A 16,910-nucleotide genomic window follows, 5' to 3' on the forward strand; every position below is an offset into this window, starting at 1 on the left:
TAGCAGACTGTTAAATTGATTATCTGCTACTTAATTGCAATTTAGCTCAGAGATGAAAAAGGTTTGAACGTCTGTGTGTGTAAATTGCATGTTACCAAGCTGCAAAAGATTAACGTTTCGCTCAAGTATGTGCGTGGGTTCACACTGGATTGCCAAAGGTGCCGCGATAATTCATAAGCGCAACATCTGCCGATCAAGGCTGTTGTCAGACAACCACTGCACGGTTGATTGGCTGCCGTTGAACGACAATAAAGCGACGAGTGTCGTGTTCCAGTGAACCCGCTGTGATGGCGAGATTGTTATCTTCCTTGCCTGGGATGCAGGTGGTCGCGACTTCTGTCCCGACCCAGACACCTGCTGTACTTTCCCCGTGAACGCGCGGATTCTTCTCCGGGTCTTCCGGTTTTTCCCTCCACATTTAGAATAAACATTCGTTTAAGAGTATTTGGCTGCTATACATTTCCACATAAGCCATGTCATTGAGCGATCACGTGGCCAGGTTGCTTCTGAAAACGAGCTAATAGGTCAGTGGGCTTTACTTGGTAAAATAAAACTGAAATGAGTTTTAATAGAATACCCAGTGGTGCCCAGCTGTACTGCCTTTGCTTGCTGATTTATCAGCAAATAGGAAAGATAATACGTGTAAAATGTATATATCTTTAACTCAACACATTCGTCAATAACACGGTCGCCTTATAGAAGGAAATAATATACAAGTAGGTGACATTTTTTGCAATGGCAGGAACGTGTCCGATTAAGAGCCATTGCCTGAAAAGTTGGCGGTTTGATATATATATTTTCCTTTTAAGGCCACAGTGTTATTGATGAACGCGCTGATTTTTTTGCTAATTGGGCATGCGGTACCACTGCCAAACACAGCAGCATCACCAAATAATGTTTAATCTCTTCAAGTAATTTGCTTGTTCAAACGCAAATGACAACTCGTGATGCACCAACACCGCTGGCCTGATTCGGGAGAAACGCCACGAGTGAATGATTGCCGTGACCGAATAGCTGCGTGCCGAGCACCCCTGATAGCATTGTGTTCTATGTCACCGAGCGTTAAGTGCGCATGTCGTTTGATGGGTTATGCGTTAACTTTTGAGTTTGTTTTAATTTTAAGTGTTAAAATGTAATGTTGGTGTCGTGTTTTCAATGTTGATGCAAAATACTCAGCTTTAGAAATTGGCAATAAAAAATATCAAGACTTGCTTCTCATGCCATGAAGAATTGACTGCCGGTTTGTTTAATCGATGGGTCTTTCACAATGCAGCGTCATTTTTCTTCATGCATTCAGCTGGCATGCAAACATTCGGCTCATTTGCCACGCTATTTAGGTTCACCTACACTTAACCATCTGGACAAATCCAACAGGCTTGATCATTTCATCTTTATTGGGTCCTTGAAGACATCTTACACACAACTGTACGAGCAGACAGTAACTTCCACTGTGGGGGGGGAGGGTGAGGCCCCCCCACTTTGTGTCCCTTAACAACTTGGGACTTCGTTGTCCGACAGTCGCATTATTTGTACAGCGGTCAACGCAACATCGTGCGACTCAGATGCGGCCCGGGAATTTTCCATCCGCCCGTTGCTCGTCCCACTTATTCACCTGCACGTCACACAGACGGGGTACACGCGGCGGTAACGCTGCATTGAGTGTTGAACTTCTTTCGCACAGTACATAGCCAACCACGATAATCGTCGGAGGTGCGGGGGGGGGGGGTTTGTCATCGATGTGGAGAGACACGGCGACCAAGCTTGGCACAATTGTGTGGCACAGTTAATACCAGTACTGCTGCTACTAACAGCATTTTGCAAAAAAGCAGTGACGTATTCCATTTGGAATCGATAATAAACAAAACACATTTCTCATAATAATAATCCCCACAGTACAGCATTGTAATTGTAGTATGCTCTGCCTGTTTTGAACATTTAGAAAATACTTGATATACACTGAAAATTCCTACAAGTATACATGTGTAAAAGCGAGTGCTACAACGTTTGCCTTTGACTTTAAACAACACATGGTTAGCTACGTACGGTGCAAAAAGAAATTCAACATACATACAACATTGGTGATAATTAACGTCATTTTGATATCGTGAACTATTATTTAGCATTTTTTTTCTTTATTATAGCAGACATCACCCCCCTCCCTCCCGAACGTTCCTGCTTTTGAGAGGTTTTTTTACGCAAATTCCAAACGAGCGCCATCAACGTGCGACTGAAGGACGACTCTTACGAACGCAACACAGATGGGAGCGTAGGCCGGAGGTGGGCCGGCCGGCTTACCCATGAGATGGGGCACAGCGAGGTGTAGACGCGCTTGAACCACTCGCATGGCAGCAGGTCCGAGCCCTTGGCAGTCAGCGCCTTCTCGCACCTGTGGAAGTCTGCAGCGGGGGGGGGGGGGGGCAGAGGAGGCGAGGTTCGTGAGGTCAGCAACAAGGCGACGTCCTCATCCCCAGGGTCCCCGCCACCTCAGCGTCTCAGTGCTGAGCTGCTATTTTAATTCATAGTGTTCAAGCTAAAAATACAAAATCGGAATCTTTATTTCTTCTGGAAGAATCCGACGAGCTATACAGCTCTTTTTGAGAGCTGTCGTCATCATCCACTCAAGCGCTCCTTCCGAGCCTCTGGGCACGCAGACCGCTGCCACCCCCCACCCCATCATAAATGGAGGTTACGCGGCCTAGTGGTAGCGCTGCGTTCGCTGCACAAGTTCACCGTTCGAATCCAGCGGCCCCCTGATTATTACTGCGGGTGTAATAACCATGATAATACGCGGAGTCCGCTTTACACAGTGGAGACGTTACAAGATCTCCTGTCGTCGTTCGCAATGGTCTGCCGGTGCCAGGATCCAAATTTGGCAAATTAAGAAAATGTGCCCACAAATTCCCAAATTGTGACTATTCACAGCAGCAATCATCATCCCCCACTGCCAGAAAAATGCTCCCCAAGGTCACTCTTACAAATGAGAATATTCTGGGCTCTTGCGTTCTCACCTCCTTACACAAAATAAATGAGGTTGAGAGAAAAACAATCTCACGAACATGTATGTGTGTCTGATCAAAATGTTTAGCATACTTTCCAACATGCAACAAACTTTCAATTTGCCATGTGGGTAGCTGCCAGACTGTACACAATGCCAAAAGTATAAAAATAGACTTTTGTATTTTTTTGGGGGGGGGGGGGCGCAATAATGGATATATTTTACACGGCAAGTGAGCGGTGACGTCACATCTGTGATGTCACCCGCATGCGGCAGCGTCACGCAGTCTGCCTGCTGATGTCACGTATCCCCCCCCCACCCTCCGCGTAGGTCGTGTATTAATCCAAGACAAGAATCCAAGTCTCGGGCGAAGCCGGGTAGTAAAGCTAGTAAAATATAAAACCACATTCTATCGGCAAGTTCCATGGACCACTTCCCACGGTACTGTGGGCCCTGAGGCCACAAAAGCTCAGCTTGGGAACCACTGCAGTGATGGATCGAGGCACCTCGGTTCTGGGTACGGGCTTCCATCATACAGCAGCAATGACAGTGAAAGGAATTTGTGTAGCAACACAATAACAGACATTGTACACAAATTCCGAGTTCATTGCTCATGTGCCAAAACGGCAATGTTATGTTTGTAATGCTTCTAATAAGAAAGATTTCTCAAAAGTAAACCGGGATTTGCGTAGGATTCAGTGATTAACACGTGCCATCATGTTCTAGATGCGTGAAGGGCTCCGTACACAATCACGTTTCACCTGGCTCATGCTGCGAGGAGATATAATATGGTCATGGGATGGCTTCCTTGCAGCCTACTCGTACATTCTTCGAATTTTTAACGAAACTACACTCAACTCTGCGCGCCTCTGTTGGCAAGCAACAGGCTACCTTGATCAACAAAATTCGACTAATTTCCCCTCCGCGATATCGACGTTTCAACGAGCACCCTCTCACCCAGGTAGTTCTGGAAGCAGTTCCTCGTCTGATTGCTGTTGGGGAAGCGGGCATCAAAGGGAGCCGTGCGGTAGTTCTTGAGTTTCTCTTCGATTGTGTTTGCCATCGTAAATCTCGGGACCTGCGCAGAACAAAACAAACCCAGAGGCACAGTTTGTACGGTGCGAAAGAAGTTCAACATACATACCATACATTTTTGTGAAAATGATATGGGGGTTAGTGATCACGACGCAATCTTGAAGTGGCCCGGAGTTTAGTGGTCAGCATCGTTAGCGTACATTTTCAACACTGAACAGACAACTTCATTCACATTATATATTAAAGAAAACTGTACGAGCCTCCTCCATTGCCAATCAAGGGAGCTACCTTAGATCGTGATCCGAACTGGAAGATAATGGAACGGTGACTGCGGTACACTGCCAACAGACAGCGGCACGCAACGTGACCTCGCGCCCACCGTGAGCGTTCTTCCAAGGTGCAAGCAGCCGGTTCTACAAATGAACCTTATGGCGGGAACCTAGGGTCCCAGAAGCCCCGGGCTCTCGCATAAACTGCGCTGCGACGTCATTTTATGTCTGTTGAAGGCGAATTATACGGCAGTCTATTCCTCTCGACGAGCACTATACGATGCGCCAACCAACGTTTCCAAGTTTTGTTTCTTCTACGCATTCGTCCTCGCTGCGCTTGGACCACATGACAACAGAACGATCCGCGCCAGGTAAGTAGCGGCGATTATGTGCGCGGTGGGACGGAGTCGCTAAAATGTAATTAATTACGATTTTCACTGTCGTCAATTCGGGACCCCGGGGTCCCGCCATAAGGTTCACATTAAGCCGTCTATTTAAAGTTGCTCGTCAACTCATCCATACGAGATAAGTGGGAGCCGCCATAGATGAACTCTGCCTCAAGTGTACACCAGGTATATTACATCATATGCAAGTGGGACAGCTGAGCTATCTAGGCGGCTACCCTGTACAGCTTGTGCAGACCCATTGTAATTTAAATTGTATTATCATCATCAAAGTCTCCCCCATTCTGTGTCGAGTGGGGCGCAGCCTGGCCCAGTCCAGACGTCACTTCAACTCAGGTCGCAAACGAACAAGCGACTGCCGCTCTTCTGCCTCCGCGTGACCAGTGCCGTGGCTATGGAAGCCTTAAAGGTCTGGAGGTCAAAGAAGACTAAACCACACAACAGATCTCCCGTGGCTACACACCTGGCCTGTGCGCCGGGCTGACAAAGGGCCTGACGCTTCGTTTATAATAATCGAATAAAGGTAGTTTAAAGTCAAGGGCAAACGTTCTGTTTGACGTACAATCAGATGAATTTTCAATTGTATACCGTCTACGTCACCAGGGTGCTGTAATGCCTGGGTATGACCGCAACCTTCAGATCTGCCCCCCCGCCCACCCATACGACCTCGAAGGACGGCGAGAAGAAATTCATTGAAGATACAGAAAGACGACACACGTGGAGTAGAGAAGACGCCACTGGCACGGTTTATTAACACGAGTTGGGGGGCGTGGGCATGACGAGGCCGTGGCTGCAATCGATGATGGCAGAAACATGACGGCAGCAGCAGCAGCCGAGGGAACACGCCCTCTCGTACACACACCGGGGAGATGGAGCTGTGAAATCAGCTCGCGAGCAGCTGCATGGTGGAATAGATCGCAGGGCCGTGATGGGTGACGGCGCAGGGAGGCAGTGGAATTGGGCACTGTCGCACCGCCGATGCTAAACTCGGGGTTTAACATTCGCGCCGAAATGGGCCGTGTGATTATCAAGTGGATGATCGCGAATTTGTCGTCATTCGTTGCGTTCAAGCATCTTCAATGTCCGCCTCCACCAGTCACTCGTGTGACAAGCCCGCAGAGCCAACGCATAGGCGTTGGCAACCTTGGTGCGTAACGCCAGCAGGAAGCGTCCCCTTCGCCCTTAGCGCGAACACTCGAGGCACAGCTGGTGCTGCCCCCCCCCCCTCAACAATCCGGCGCAGCGTTAACCCACAACACAAACTTCAAATCAAGGTAGAACAAACTTAAGATTAAACTTCGTTGCGGGAGAGAAGACGCAGGGCGACCGACCAACTGGGTGACATGGCCATCCATCACCACTCGCACACGAGTCAACTGGGGGCTTTGGTTGGTACCACTTGCGGTGGCAAATACGCCGAGCCTCCACCGTAGGCGAGTGCCCAGCATGAGCAGAAAGCCTCGTGTTAGACCCCATCTCGTGTCTTTACACAGTCCGGGGGACGTTTTATGGAGTACCAACACGTATCGCCAACAACGGCTGTATCATTCTCCATCCCAATACACAGCGATGTCTTTCTTCAACGACATTTTCTCACCAAGAACTACCCCCATGACCTTGCTATCGTACATATTTGTGATCGCGAGCTAACGCGCCACGATAAAACAATTGATAGCAATCGACACCCCGCGTAGTACCGACGCGCGATGTTTTGTCGCAACGGTTCAAGGTCTTAACACCTTGGCCGAATCATTGACCCCTAAAGGGCCTACACAGCCAGGCTCTTCCGCCCTCAACTCCCCGGGCGCCGCAAGGTCTCCCCAAGGGCCGGACACGGCAGAATGATGGCCCCATTATCCGCGTCTCTTTCTAAGAGCGACAACGACAACAGCGCCGCTACTGCTGCCGTGTTGCGGCTGCTGAGGAGTGGAGCCGCGAGGCCGAACCCTTACCTCGCTCCGCGCAGCACGAAGGGCAATGGAGACTCTGGGTCCGTGCAGAACCGCCGAGCGGAAATGGCCAACCGGACGTGACGTCGTTGCAGTGACATTTTGTTGTTGGTTTAATTTTAGTTACATTTTTTTTGCTAAGTTATTTTTTTTAAACCAAAAAACTGTATCGCGATGTATAGTGAGACGCAAGACTTTTCTGTACTATTTAATGGATTTTAATTGTGTGAGTTATCACGGGAAACGTTGATTGGTTGCTCACGTGGTGGGAGTTGGGGGGGGGCGAAGGAGGGTGGGCAGTCACGTGGTAATCGCTTCCTTAAAGGGAACTTGGAGGGAGTGAATTGCTCCGGTTTGGGTGGCTCAGCTGTAACCGGTCACGTCCCTTAAAGGAGTGGCTCTCCCAACGGTTCGCTTATCGTAACAGCACCTTATTACAGGTTATTAAAATAGATTTTTTTTGCATTACCGGTTATCGCATTTAAAACAACCTTGCATGGAAAAACATATAACAGACGAAGTCACGAGCAATTATGATGACCCATCTTCATGTGCTGGGGCAGCGCTATTGACGAATGTGTTTAGTCCACCGTTACTATTATTCGTGAAGTTCTCACAGCCAACCCCAGTTGATATGCTGCGTTTCGCCAGAAGAGAGCAGCATCGTCACACGACCGCTCTTGCCTCTGAGCAGAAAACAAAACAATACAAATTATTTCGGAACGCAATAATTCAGCTGAAGGCGCCGATATCGGCATGAACGTTGCGATTTTACGGCTTCTGGCATGAATTGTCCCACCCAAGAGGATGTGACGCGCACGCGGGCTATTGCTCGTCTTAAAGGACATCGGCGGTGATCGGAGTCTGGTTTCGGGAGATCAGCCGTAACTCGGTTTATCCTTAAAGGAACACACCTTTGGGCAATGTCCGTATCCCCATGTCCATGCTGCACGGGCAGGGAGCAGCAGCATCGTCACGCGTCCACGATTGGCTCTGGCGGCAGAGTTAAACTGTGCACAAGCTCTGCACGCTGTAAACATTTGTGTATTATAAACACACTTCATCCCAGTGATATCAGGAATCGTTGCCACACCGATACAGAATCGTTACCTTGCCCCAACGTTAGGTTAAAATGTATCATTTGGACGGCCAAAAATGCTAAATTGAAGTTGTTCTTTCTAGATTTGAAGTTTTCGTGACTGCAAGCATCCATACTCTACGGTTCTGAAAGAACCGAAGTGTATGAAGTTGCTCTATTTAAAATTCCAGCTCTGTCTTCTCGAACCGCATGGGACAACCAGAATGGTCTCCTGCGCTGGAGGCGAGCTCCTGTGTAAGAAGTTCAACACACACACACACATGCACAACATTCCAGTGCAGAAGCGTGCTCTTCACTTGTATGTATGTACTGATAGTGTTGAACTTCTTTCACACCGCACGTAGCCAACCGCGTGAATCGGAGGTGCGGGGGGAAGGGCAGCAGACCGAACACAAAGGAGCACTTCTAAAGGGATGAGCTTTCAATCTGCAAGGCGGTGTGTGCGATGCTCGGGGGAGTTTCTCACTCCACGCCTGAGCAATTGCCGCGTAGCTTCGTGGTTTGAATGCGGCAGGCTGGCTGCCCTTGCTCGGTGGGCTTTAGCCTGTGAACATGAAACATAGAGATATTTTTATTTGTAGATTTTATTTAGCGATGTGTTTACCTTTGCTATACTTTACACACGTATCGTGTTTTTGTGTTGTTGTTCGAACGTTCTGACCTGTACATCTGTAAAAAGAAAACAGCGTCATAGCTCCAGTATAAATACATATTCTGAATCTGATAATAATGTATGATGCGTACACATACAGGCCGTCTGCTTCACAGTGGATGTTAAAGGTCTCGTGGCGCCATTGTGTGCTGGGCGCCGTGGTTCAAATTTGCCAAATTTGAAAAAAGAAATCAACTCCCGTGTGACCTAACTCAGAATCAGAAGATGTATTTATCCTGGAGGAATCCGATGAGGTATGAAGCTCTTTTTTCACAGATGCCCAGTGCAACAACTTAGCTGGATCCCTCTGAACAAAATCCGTGTCTAGATAACCATTGAGGCTTTCCTGCTTGGTCAACGCGATAATAACAGCTGGAGAAGAATGTGGGACCACAAATCAGCATCGACCGAATCTCAAAGAGATGCTGGCGCAGATAGCGAAGGGACGGCATCGCGCTGATTGCCAGATGTGGGCCCTCTTGAAACTTGATGTGGGCATCCTTGAAGATAAGTGCAGCCTCTTATCGTGACTCGTACACAGAGGCTACTCGGCCACTCTGTACCACGCACCCCTATCCACCATCACCCTAGTGCACCCCGAGATTCCAGCCACAACTAACACACAACCAATGTTATTTGAACCAATCCGAGGCCCCCCACTCTTCCCTTAACTTAAATTGACCACCGCAGTGAAGCGGGGTAAATATCTCCCATGATTAACTCAGCGTCGGTAGACCGTCCTGTCCTGATTACAGCCGCGAGCCACTGGTGGAAACTACACATTCCTATGACAGGGGCGAAAACTGCCCATAGGACAACCACTGTTGACGTCCCCACAAAGTGGTATTTCTTTTATTGATCATAGAAGGATGATGGGCTGAGTCAGCCGCCAACCAGGATTTTAACTCGCAACCTTCCCATTACATGCCGATCGCTTTTCCGCTTATACTAAAAAAGTGTTTATGTCTATATTTGAAAAGTGCAAATTGTTACCGAAAGAACCAAATAGTATTGTTAAGGTTGTTAAAATGTTTTGCTTTGCGCTGTGAATGCATCAAAAAGCCACTTCTCCCAATGCGCACTTAAAATATTTCAGACAAATCTCATAAAATCCGTCGGGCTGTTTGGGAACAAAGCAACGACTCAAGGGAACACGTCAAAATATTCAGGCGGCCTCCATTCACACTGGCGGTCAATTCACGAATTCAAACTGAGAATTCAGACTGGCCAAGCATGAAGACAGCACGGCAGTTCGCACCGTATTCCGATTGCCTGAGAATGGACACATTCACATGGCCTGTCAATGCTGGCACTGATTGAAAACCATGGCAGTTTGGAGACTGCCTGAGAATCCACTTCATGTTCGGTCTTTGCGAACGTTACGCGGTCCCTAAACAGTTTGAAGGATTTCGGGTGATTTGCTTTCACAGCTGCCCGATGCGCTGCGGGTTGTACCGCGGGGTGTCTTAGGCAACGCAAGAGCCCGGATAGCTCAGTCGGTAGAGCATCAGACTTTTAATCTGAGGGTCCAGGGTTCAAGTCCCTGTTCGGGCGTCAATATTTTGCATGGAAAAATAACACGCGGTAACAACCCAAAAACACATCCGAGAGTTATGCGGCACAACTGCGACAACCCTACGCAGCAGCAAAATTTGTCTTTAATAGTTCTCAGCTCAAATAAATGTTGCACAGCATTCATATCCATCCGTGGTGCTGCGGCAGTGGTGACATTGTCGCTTTCATGTCACAGGGACCAGTCCACCAGTGATACAAACACGATTGTAGTTACATCATTTAGAGTTCACCAGAGAGTACTGATTTTACCGACCGGAGGGGGAGAGAATAATGATGATGGGTTGAGCGCATTTCCGTCTGTTAGTTTTGAGTAATGCACAAGCCAGAGCTGAGACGATGCCTCGCGCGATCACGAAGTTGCTTAGAGGCACATCTGTGCGATTATTGTTTTGAAATTGCAGTCAAATGTGTTCACCTCGTACACATCAACAGCGGCAGCGAGCTGACAACGCTACAAAATCATCACTGAGGGAGAACGCGACCTGCTCACTTCGGTGCCTGAGGAAGCTCCCGACACGTGGAGTGGAACATCGGACATCGTGCCGAACAACGCGCGGCACGGCCCAGATAACCACACCAGGGAGTTCGACCCGGTCACTCGTCGGTTCGGGTGACATTGGCAAGAATACAGCTCGCTCACCAATGAAACAGGAAAGTTGATAATTAAACTTCTTTGGTTATTTCGGTAAAGTCACGTAGAATGAGAATAAAATAATAAATTGATAAAATAAAATAACGCAATAAATTCTCACGACGTTTCGGCCACAACACAAGCGGCCTGCATCAGGTGAAGGGACGAGACTGTCTGGAGGACAGCGCTGGAGCGAACAAAGCCACGCTCAGATTGCGACCTTTAAGCTGTGTGAGAAGAAACAAAGCGCCCTCAACTTTAGCTTTGTTTCTTCTCACACAGCTTAAAGGTCGCGATCTGAGCGTGGCTTTGTTCGCTCCAGCGCTGTCCTCCAGACAGTCTCATCCCTTCACCTGATGAAGGCCGCTTGTGTTGTGACCGAAACGTCGTGAGAATTTTATTGTGTTATTTTATTTTATCAATTTATTATTTTAATCTCATTCTAAGTGACTTTACCGAAAGAACCAAAGAAGATGAATCCTTGCAGTCACGAAAGCTTTAAATCAAAATTTGATAATTAAACCCAGTGGCATTGAGACGTTTCAAGCGAGGGCTCTGCGTGTGTTTTTTTTATATTTTTAATGAATGCGTAAACATTCCTCGGCGAAATGTTTCCTAGATATTATCGGTGCCTCCAATTCCCCTTTGACGATAACGCTCCGACATACTGTATCTCTTGCGCGAAGCAAGGGAACGTGTCATCAAGAAATGCCCGGTGCAAGACGTCTCCAAAATACCAGCACGTCGCGCGGCTCGGACACTCCGCGTTGTCACGGCTCTGCGCTCGTCCCAGACACGCGAGATCGTAAACACACACACAGAGTTAGACGGATAGGGGGAGGGAGAGAGAGAGCATCTCAGTTCAATGTCAATACAAGGAGGCGACTCGCATGCGAGTCTTGCCGCTTGTTTAACTCGGCGCTTGACGGATCGTCGTGGTTTGCGTTCCGAGTTCTAAACAGGTGCCCGACCTGGCGAAACCAAAAAAAATCAAAACAACTGTCGCTTGTTGGAGCCCCCGAAATTTGGAAGAGCGCCGGGGCCTTTTCCTCTACCCCACGAGCCACCCACGGGACCGACTCCGCTCAGCCGAGCGCTCGAACGCAAACGCGGGAGGCGCGCGTTCGCCTGCGCGCAAGACGGAGTTCGCCACGGAGAGTTCATTTATTTCTTCAAGTGTGGCAAATTCTAACCACGGCGTCCGGCACACAATGGCCTGCTCTTCTTCGAACGACGTCGCGAGATGTTTAACGTCCACTGTGAAGCAGGCGGCGTGTATGTGTACGCCTAATACAACCCGCGGTCTTACCAGAATAAGATTTGTATTTATACTGGCGCTATGAGGCTGTTGTTTTTGTTTTGTGCAGATGTCCAGGTCAGAACGTTACGACGACAAACGATACAAAAACACGATCGGAGTGCAACGTACAGGAAAGATATACAGATCGCTAAACAATATCTGCAAATAAAACTACAACTATGTTTCATCTTGCCAGATCAAGCCCACTGAGCAAGGGCAGCCAGCCTGCCGCATTCAAACCACGAAGCTACGCGGCGATTGCACAGGCGTGGAGTGAGAAACTCCCCCGAGCATCGCGCACACCGCCTTGCAGATTGAAAGCTCATCCCTTTGGAACGGCTTCTTTGTGTTCAGTCAAACAATACAAACAAAAATCACGATAGGAGTGCAAAGTGTATGAAAGGTAAGCAAATCACTTAATAAAAATGCAAATAAAACTAAACTAAGGGGTTTTTCAAAAATATGTTTGTTTTATTCGTAAAGCCCAATGAGCTTCTCTTTCAGAAGCGACCTGGCTACAAATGATAGCTCAACGAAGTGGCTTAACACGTCGAAATTCAACGCAAACCAAATAATCGAAATAATCTAAACGCGTGTGTCTGCACGAACATCTTCTGCCACCTCCTTGTATCGTTTGACAGAACGCGGCATTCATCCCAGACTCGTTTGGACGCTGTTGCCTGTCCCATCCATCTGCCGACGAACACGCCGTGCCCGTTTGAACGGAGGTCGTGGGTTCAATCCCCGACCCTGACGACGCCTGTATATTTGGAGTACGTGGGTTCGATCCCCAACCCTGACGATGCCTGTATATTTGGAGGTTGTGGGTTCGATACCCGACCCTGACGACGCCTGTATATTTGGAGGTAGTGGGTTCGATTCCCAACCCTGACGACGCCTGTATATTTGGAGTACGTGGGTTCGATCCCCAACCCTGACGACGCCTGTATATTTGGAGGTTGTGGGTTCGATCCCCGACCCTGACAACGCATGTATATTTGGAGACCGTGGGTTCGATCCCCGACCCTGACGACGCCTGTATATTTGGAGTACGTGGGTTCAATCCCCAACCCTGACGACGCCTGTATATTTGGAGGACGTGGGTTCGATTCCCGACCATGACGACGCCTGTATATTTGGAGGACGCGGGTTCAATCCCCAACCCTGACGACGCCTGTATATTTGGAGTTCGCATGTCTCTCTCCCCGCGGGTCCTGCGGGTTTTCCCCTCCACATCGAGAAACACGCGTTCAGAGTATTTTGCTTCTATACATCTCCACGTGATAAGCCACTTCGTTGAGCTATCATTTGTGATGGGCAGGTCGCTTCTGAAAAATAGCTGCATAGCTCAGTGGACCTAACCTGTTAAAATAAAATAAAATAGTTTAAAGGCATTTCATTGGCACCGTGAACATGTTCAACCCTCGACAAGGCCTCTCCATTATTTCATCATCATCATAATTATTGTAATTATTATCTCTGCGCTTGCAAAGCCTCACCGGGTCCCAAGCCCTTGTTGTTTAGGAGGATCCTGTCATCTTTTCTCAGTGGAGGGGAGGGAGGGAGGGGGGATGTTGCTGCTTCTCCTGCTGTGCGCGATCCCAATTGAGCTAATAATGTGCATGGAATGTTTCAGCATTGGGATATTTGGCCAATATCACTTCCATTAAATTTATTGTTGTTTAACAATGTAAGGGGACTCGATAACCCATGCGGGACAGGGTGAGTGGGTGGGTGGGTAGCGGGGAACGTACAAACTCCACGCAATAAAACAAATAAGTGCCCGAGTTCGGAAACGAAAGTGGGACCGTGTTGCTGCGAGGCGCAAAGTGTGACCACTGCATGCACCCTACCGGCGCTCCGTGACCACAGGCGATGCCTCCGATTTCCCTGCTGCAGTTGAAGCGCTCACTTTGTTAGCGCAGCAGGCGGCCGTGCCCCCCCCCCCCCTCCCCTCCAGCTTACGATCGAGCGCTCGCCAATTGTCGGTACAAGAGCCGACGCCGAGGAGCGTCGTCGCTGCATTTCGTGCAGCCGGAGGAGGCAAATTGCGCGTAGCTCTGACCCTGCTGGCTGCGCGAACACCGGGAGGCGAGCGAAGCATCCATGTGGGTTTGGATTTGTGTCTGTTGTGCAAAGGGATACAAGGCAGGTGGGCGTGCGGTGGCGGGGGTAAACTCTGGGGACTTGCAGAGCTGCGCCTTTGCCCAGCGCGGCCGGTGTGCTCGTGTCGGAGACAGCTTTCTCGGTCAACCGTCTGCGAATGAAAGACAAAAATGCGCATCGTAACGTTCCCGATCCTCGCACTCTTTCCCCTATAAAGGCTGCGTTCACTCGCCCCACTCCTCTGCTGCACCCCATGGCCTCATTCCTTGGCTAAATCTTCCCCCTCCCACCTCCCTATTCAGCAGAGACCTTATCTCACCCTGCATGCGACTTTCCAACATCCTTCCATAGCGAAAACATTTTGGTTCCAAGCAGACTCAACCCGCTATCGTAAACAAACCCTAATGCGCGCATAACGACGTCGTAATCGCGTGAGGCATCGAGTGAGTGTGCATTGGGGGGAAATGCTCTCAATCTATCATCATCATCATCACCTCCCAGGTCGGTAAACTCAGTACAATCTCTGATGAACTGTAATTGATGGAACTTGAACGGTGTTTGTGTCACGTGTGGACTGCACCCTGTCGTGGAAACGTGGAACCATCCCCACTGCTTCAGCAACACGGATGGAGATGAGTGTTGCGCAATATTTATTTGAGCAATGGGCAAAAAGAAAACAAAGACAAATTTTGCTACTGCGTAGGTTTTCGCGGTTGTGTCGCATAGCTCCCCGATGTGTTTTCGGATTGTTACCGCGTGCTATTTTTAAAATCCAAAATAATGCCGCCCGAACAGGGACTTGAACCCTGGACCCTCAGATTAAAAGTCTGATGCTCTACCGACTGAGCTATCCGGGCTCTTGCGTTGTCTAAGACACCCCGCGGTTCAACCCGCAGCGCATCGGGCAGCTGTGAAAGCAAATCGCCCGAAATCCTTCAAACTGTTTAGGGACCGCGTAACGTTCGCGGAGACCGAAAATGAAGTGGATTCTCAGGCAGTCTCCAAACTGCCATGGTTTTCAATCAGTGCCTGCATTTCCAGGCCGTCTGAATGTGTACATTCTCAGGCAATCGGAATACGGTGCGAACTGCCGTTGATGTCTTCATGCTTGGCCAGTCTCAAAATTCTCTGTCTGAATTCGTGAATTGACCGCCAGTTTGAATGGAGGCCGCCTGCATCTTTGGGCGTTTCCCTTGAGACCAGCGGCTTTGGGATTTACCGCTGCGCAAAGTTCGACACGTTTTAACAACCTGGACAATTTGTACTTTTCAAATTTAGACGTACACGCTTTATAAAACCATCGGCAGTGCGAGCGGCAAGCAATCTGAAGGGCGCGAGTTCAACCCCTCTATCCGTCTAACTCTGTGTGTGTGTGTGTGTCTACGATCTCGCGTGTCTGGGACGAACGCAGAGCCGTGACAACGCGGAGTGTCCGAGCCGCGCGACGTGCTGGTATTTTGGAGACGTCTTGCACCGGGCATTTCTTGATGGCACGTTCCCTTGCTTCGCGCAAGAGATACAGTATGTCGGAGCGTTATCGTCAAAAGGGAATTGGAGGCACCGATCATATCTAGGAAACATTTCGCCGAGGAATGTTTACGCATTCATTAAAATAATTTAAAAAAACACGCAGAGCCCTCGCTTGAAACGTCTCAATGCCACTGGGTTTAATTACCAACTTTCCTGTTTCATTGGTGAGCGGGCTGTATTCTTGCCAATGTCACCCGAACCGACGAGTGACCGGGTCGAACTCCCTGGTGTGATTATCTGGGCCGTGCCGCGCGTTGTTCGGAACGATGTCCGATGTTCCATTCCACGTGTCGGGAGCTTCCTCAGGCACCGAAGTGAGCAGGTCGCGTTCTCCCTCAGTGATGCTTTTGTAGCGTTGCCAGCTCGCTGCCGCTGTTGATGCGTACGAGGTGAACACATTTGACTGCAATTGTAAAACAATAATCGCACAGATGTGCCTCTAAGCAACTTCGTGATCGCGCGAGGCATCGTCTCAGCTCTGGCTTGTGCATTACTCAAAACTGACAGACGGAAATGCGCTCAACCCATCATCATTATTCTCTCCCCCCCCCCCCCCCCCGGTCGGTAAAATCAGTACTCTCTGGTGAACTCTAAATGATGTAACTACAATAGTGTTTGTATCACTGGTGGACTGGTCCCTGTGACATGAAAGCGACAATGTCACCACTGCCGCAGCACCACGGATGTATATAAATGTTGTGCAATGTTTATTTGAGCTGCGAACTATTAAAGGCAAATTATGCTACTGCGTAGGGTTGTCCCAGTTGTGCCGCATAGCTCTCGGATGTGTTTTTGGGTTGTTACCGCGTGTTATTTTTCCATGCAAAATATTGCCGCCCGAACAGGGACTTGAACCCTGGACCCTCAGATTAAAAGTCTGATGCTCTACCGACTGAGCTATCCGGGCTCTTGCGTTGTCTAAGACACCCCGCGGTACAACCCGCAGCGCATCGGGCAGCTGTGAAAGCAAATCACCCGAAATCCTTCAAACTGTTTAGGAAGTGGATTCTCAGGCAGTCTCCAAACTGCCATGGTTTTCAATCAGTGCCTGCATTGACAGGCTATGTGAATGTGTACATTGTCAGGTAATCGGAATACGGTTCGAACTGCCGTTGATGTCTTCATGCTTGGGCGGTCTCAAAATTCTCTGTCTGAATTTGTGAATTTACCGCCAGTTTGAATGATCGCCGCCTGTATCTTTGAACGTTTTCCTTGAGTCGTCGGTTTGTTCCCAAAACAGCTCGACTCGTTTTAGGAGACTTTGTCCGCATCATTTTACGAGCGCATTGAGAGAAGCGGCTTTGGGATTTACCGCTGCGCAAAGTCCGACACGTTTTAACAACCTGAACAATTTGCACTTTTCAA

General features: G+C 48.9%; 1 protein-coding gene and 3 non-coding genes across 4 annotated transcripts; 1 reads left to right on the top strand and 3 right to left on the bottom strand.

Annotated features, from left to right (window-relative positions):
* Positions 1-1,376: 1,376 nt before the first annotated feature.
* On the bottom strand, positions 1,377-6,803 carry LOC116951425 (cytochrome c oxidase subunit 6B1-like). The gene is made up of 4 exons (XM_032970003.2): positions 6,656-6,803; positions 3,953-4,073; positions 2,296-2,396; positions 1,377-1,612 (listed from the first exon to the last, which is right to left on the bottom strand). The coding sequence occupies exons 2-4, from the start codon at positions 4,056-4,058 to the stop codon at positions 1,559-1,561; spliced, it is 261 nt and encodes an 86-aa protein (XP_032825894.1). The 5' UTR covers positions 4,059-4,073; positions 6,656-6,803; the 3' UTR covers positions 1,377-1,558.
* Positions 6,804-9,884: 3,081 nt separating this feature from the next.
* TRNAK-UUU (transfer RNA lysine (anticodon UUU)) lies at positions 9,885-9,957 on the top strand. Its single transcript has one exon. It is a non-coding gene; the product is annotated as a tRNA-Lys (tRNA).
* Positions 9,958-14,799: 4,842 nt separating this feature from the next.
* Positions 14,800-14,872, bottom strand: TRNAK-UUU (transfer RNA lysine (anticodon UUU)). Its single transcript has one exon. It is a non-coding gene; the product is annotated as a tRNA-Lys (tRNA).
* Positions 14,873-16,379: 1,507 nt separating this feature from the next.
* TRNAK-UUU (transfer RNA lysine (anticodon UUU)) lies at positions 16,380-16,452 on the bottom strand. Its single transcript has one exon. It is a non-coding gene; the product is annotated as a tRNA-Lys (tRNA).
* Between the last annotated feature and the right edge of the window lie 458 nt (positions 16,453-16,910).

This window comes from Petromyzon marinus, chromosome 43, assembly GCF_048934315.1.
Source record: "Petromyzon marinus isolate PM22_M1 ecotype Great Lakes invasive population chromosome 43, UKy_Petmar_22M1.pri1.0, whole genome shotgun sequence".
Classification (NCBI taxonomy): Eukaryota; Metazoa; Chordata; class Hyperoartia; order Petromyzontiformes; family Petromyzontidae; genus Petromyzon; species Petromyzon marinus.

Excerpts from the sequence above, each read along its gene's own strand:
- LOC116951425 (XM_032970003.2), bottom strand. The coding sequence starts at position 4,058 with ATGGCAAACACAATCGAAGAGAAACTCAAGAACTACCGCACGGCTCCC. Across the intron at positions 2,397-3,952 it reads CTGCTTCCAGAACTACCTGG|ACTTCCACAGGTGCGAGAAG; the intron begins GTGAGAGGGTGC and ends CCCCCGCTGCAG. Across the intron at positions 1,613-2,295 it reads CGCTGTGCCCCATCTCATGG|GTGAATAAGTGGGACGAGCA; the intron begins GTAAGCCGGCCG and ends TGTGACGTGCAG.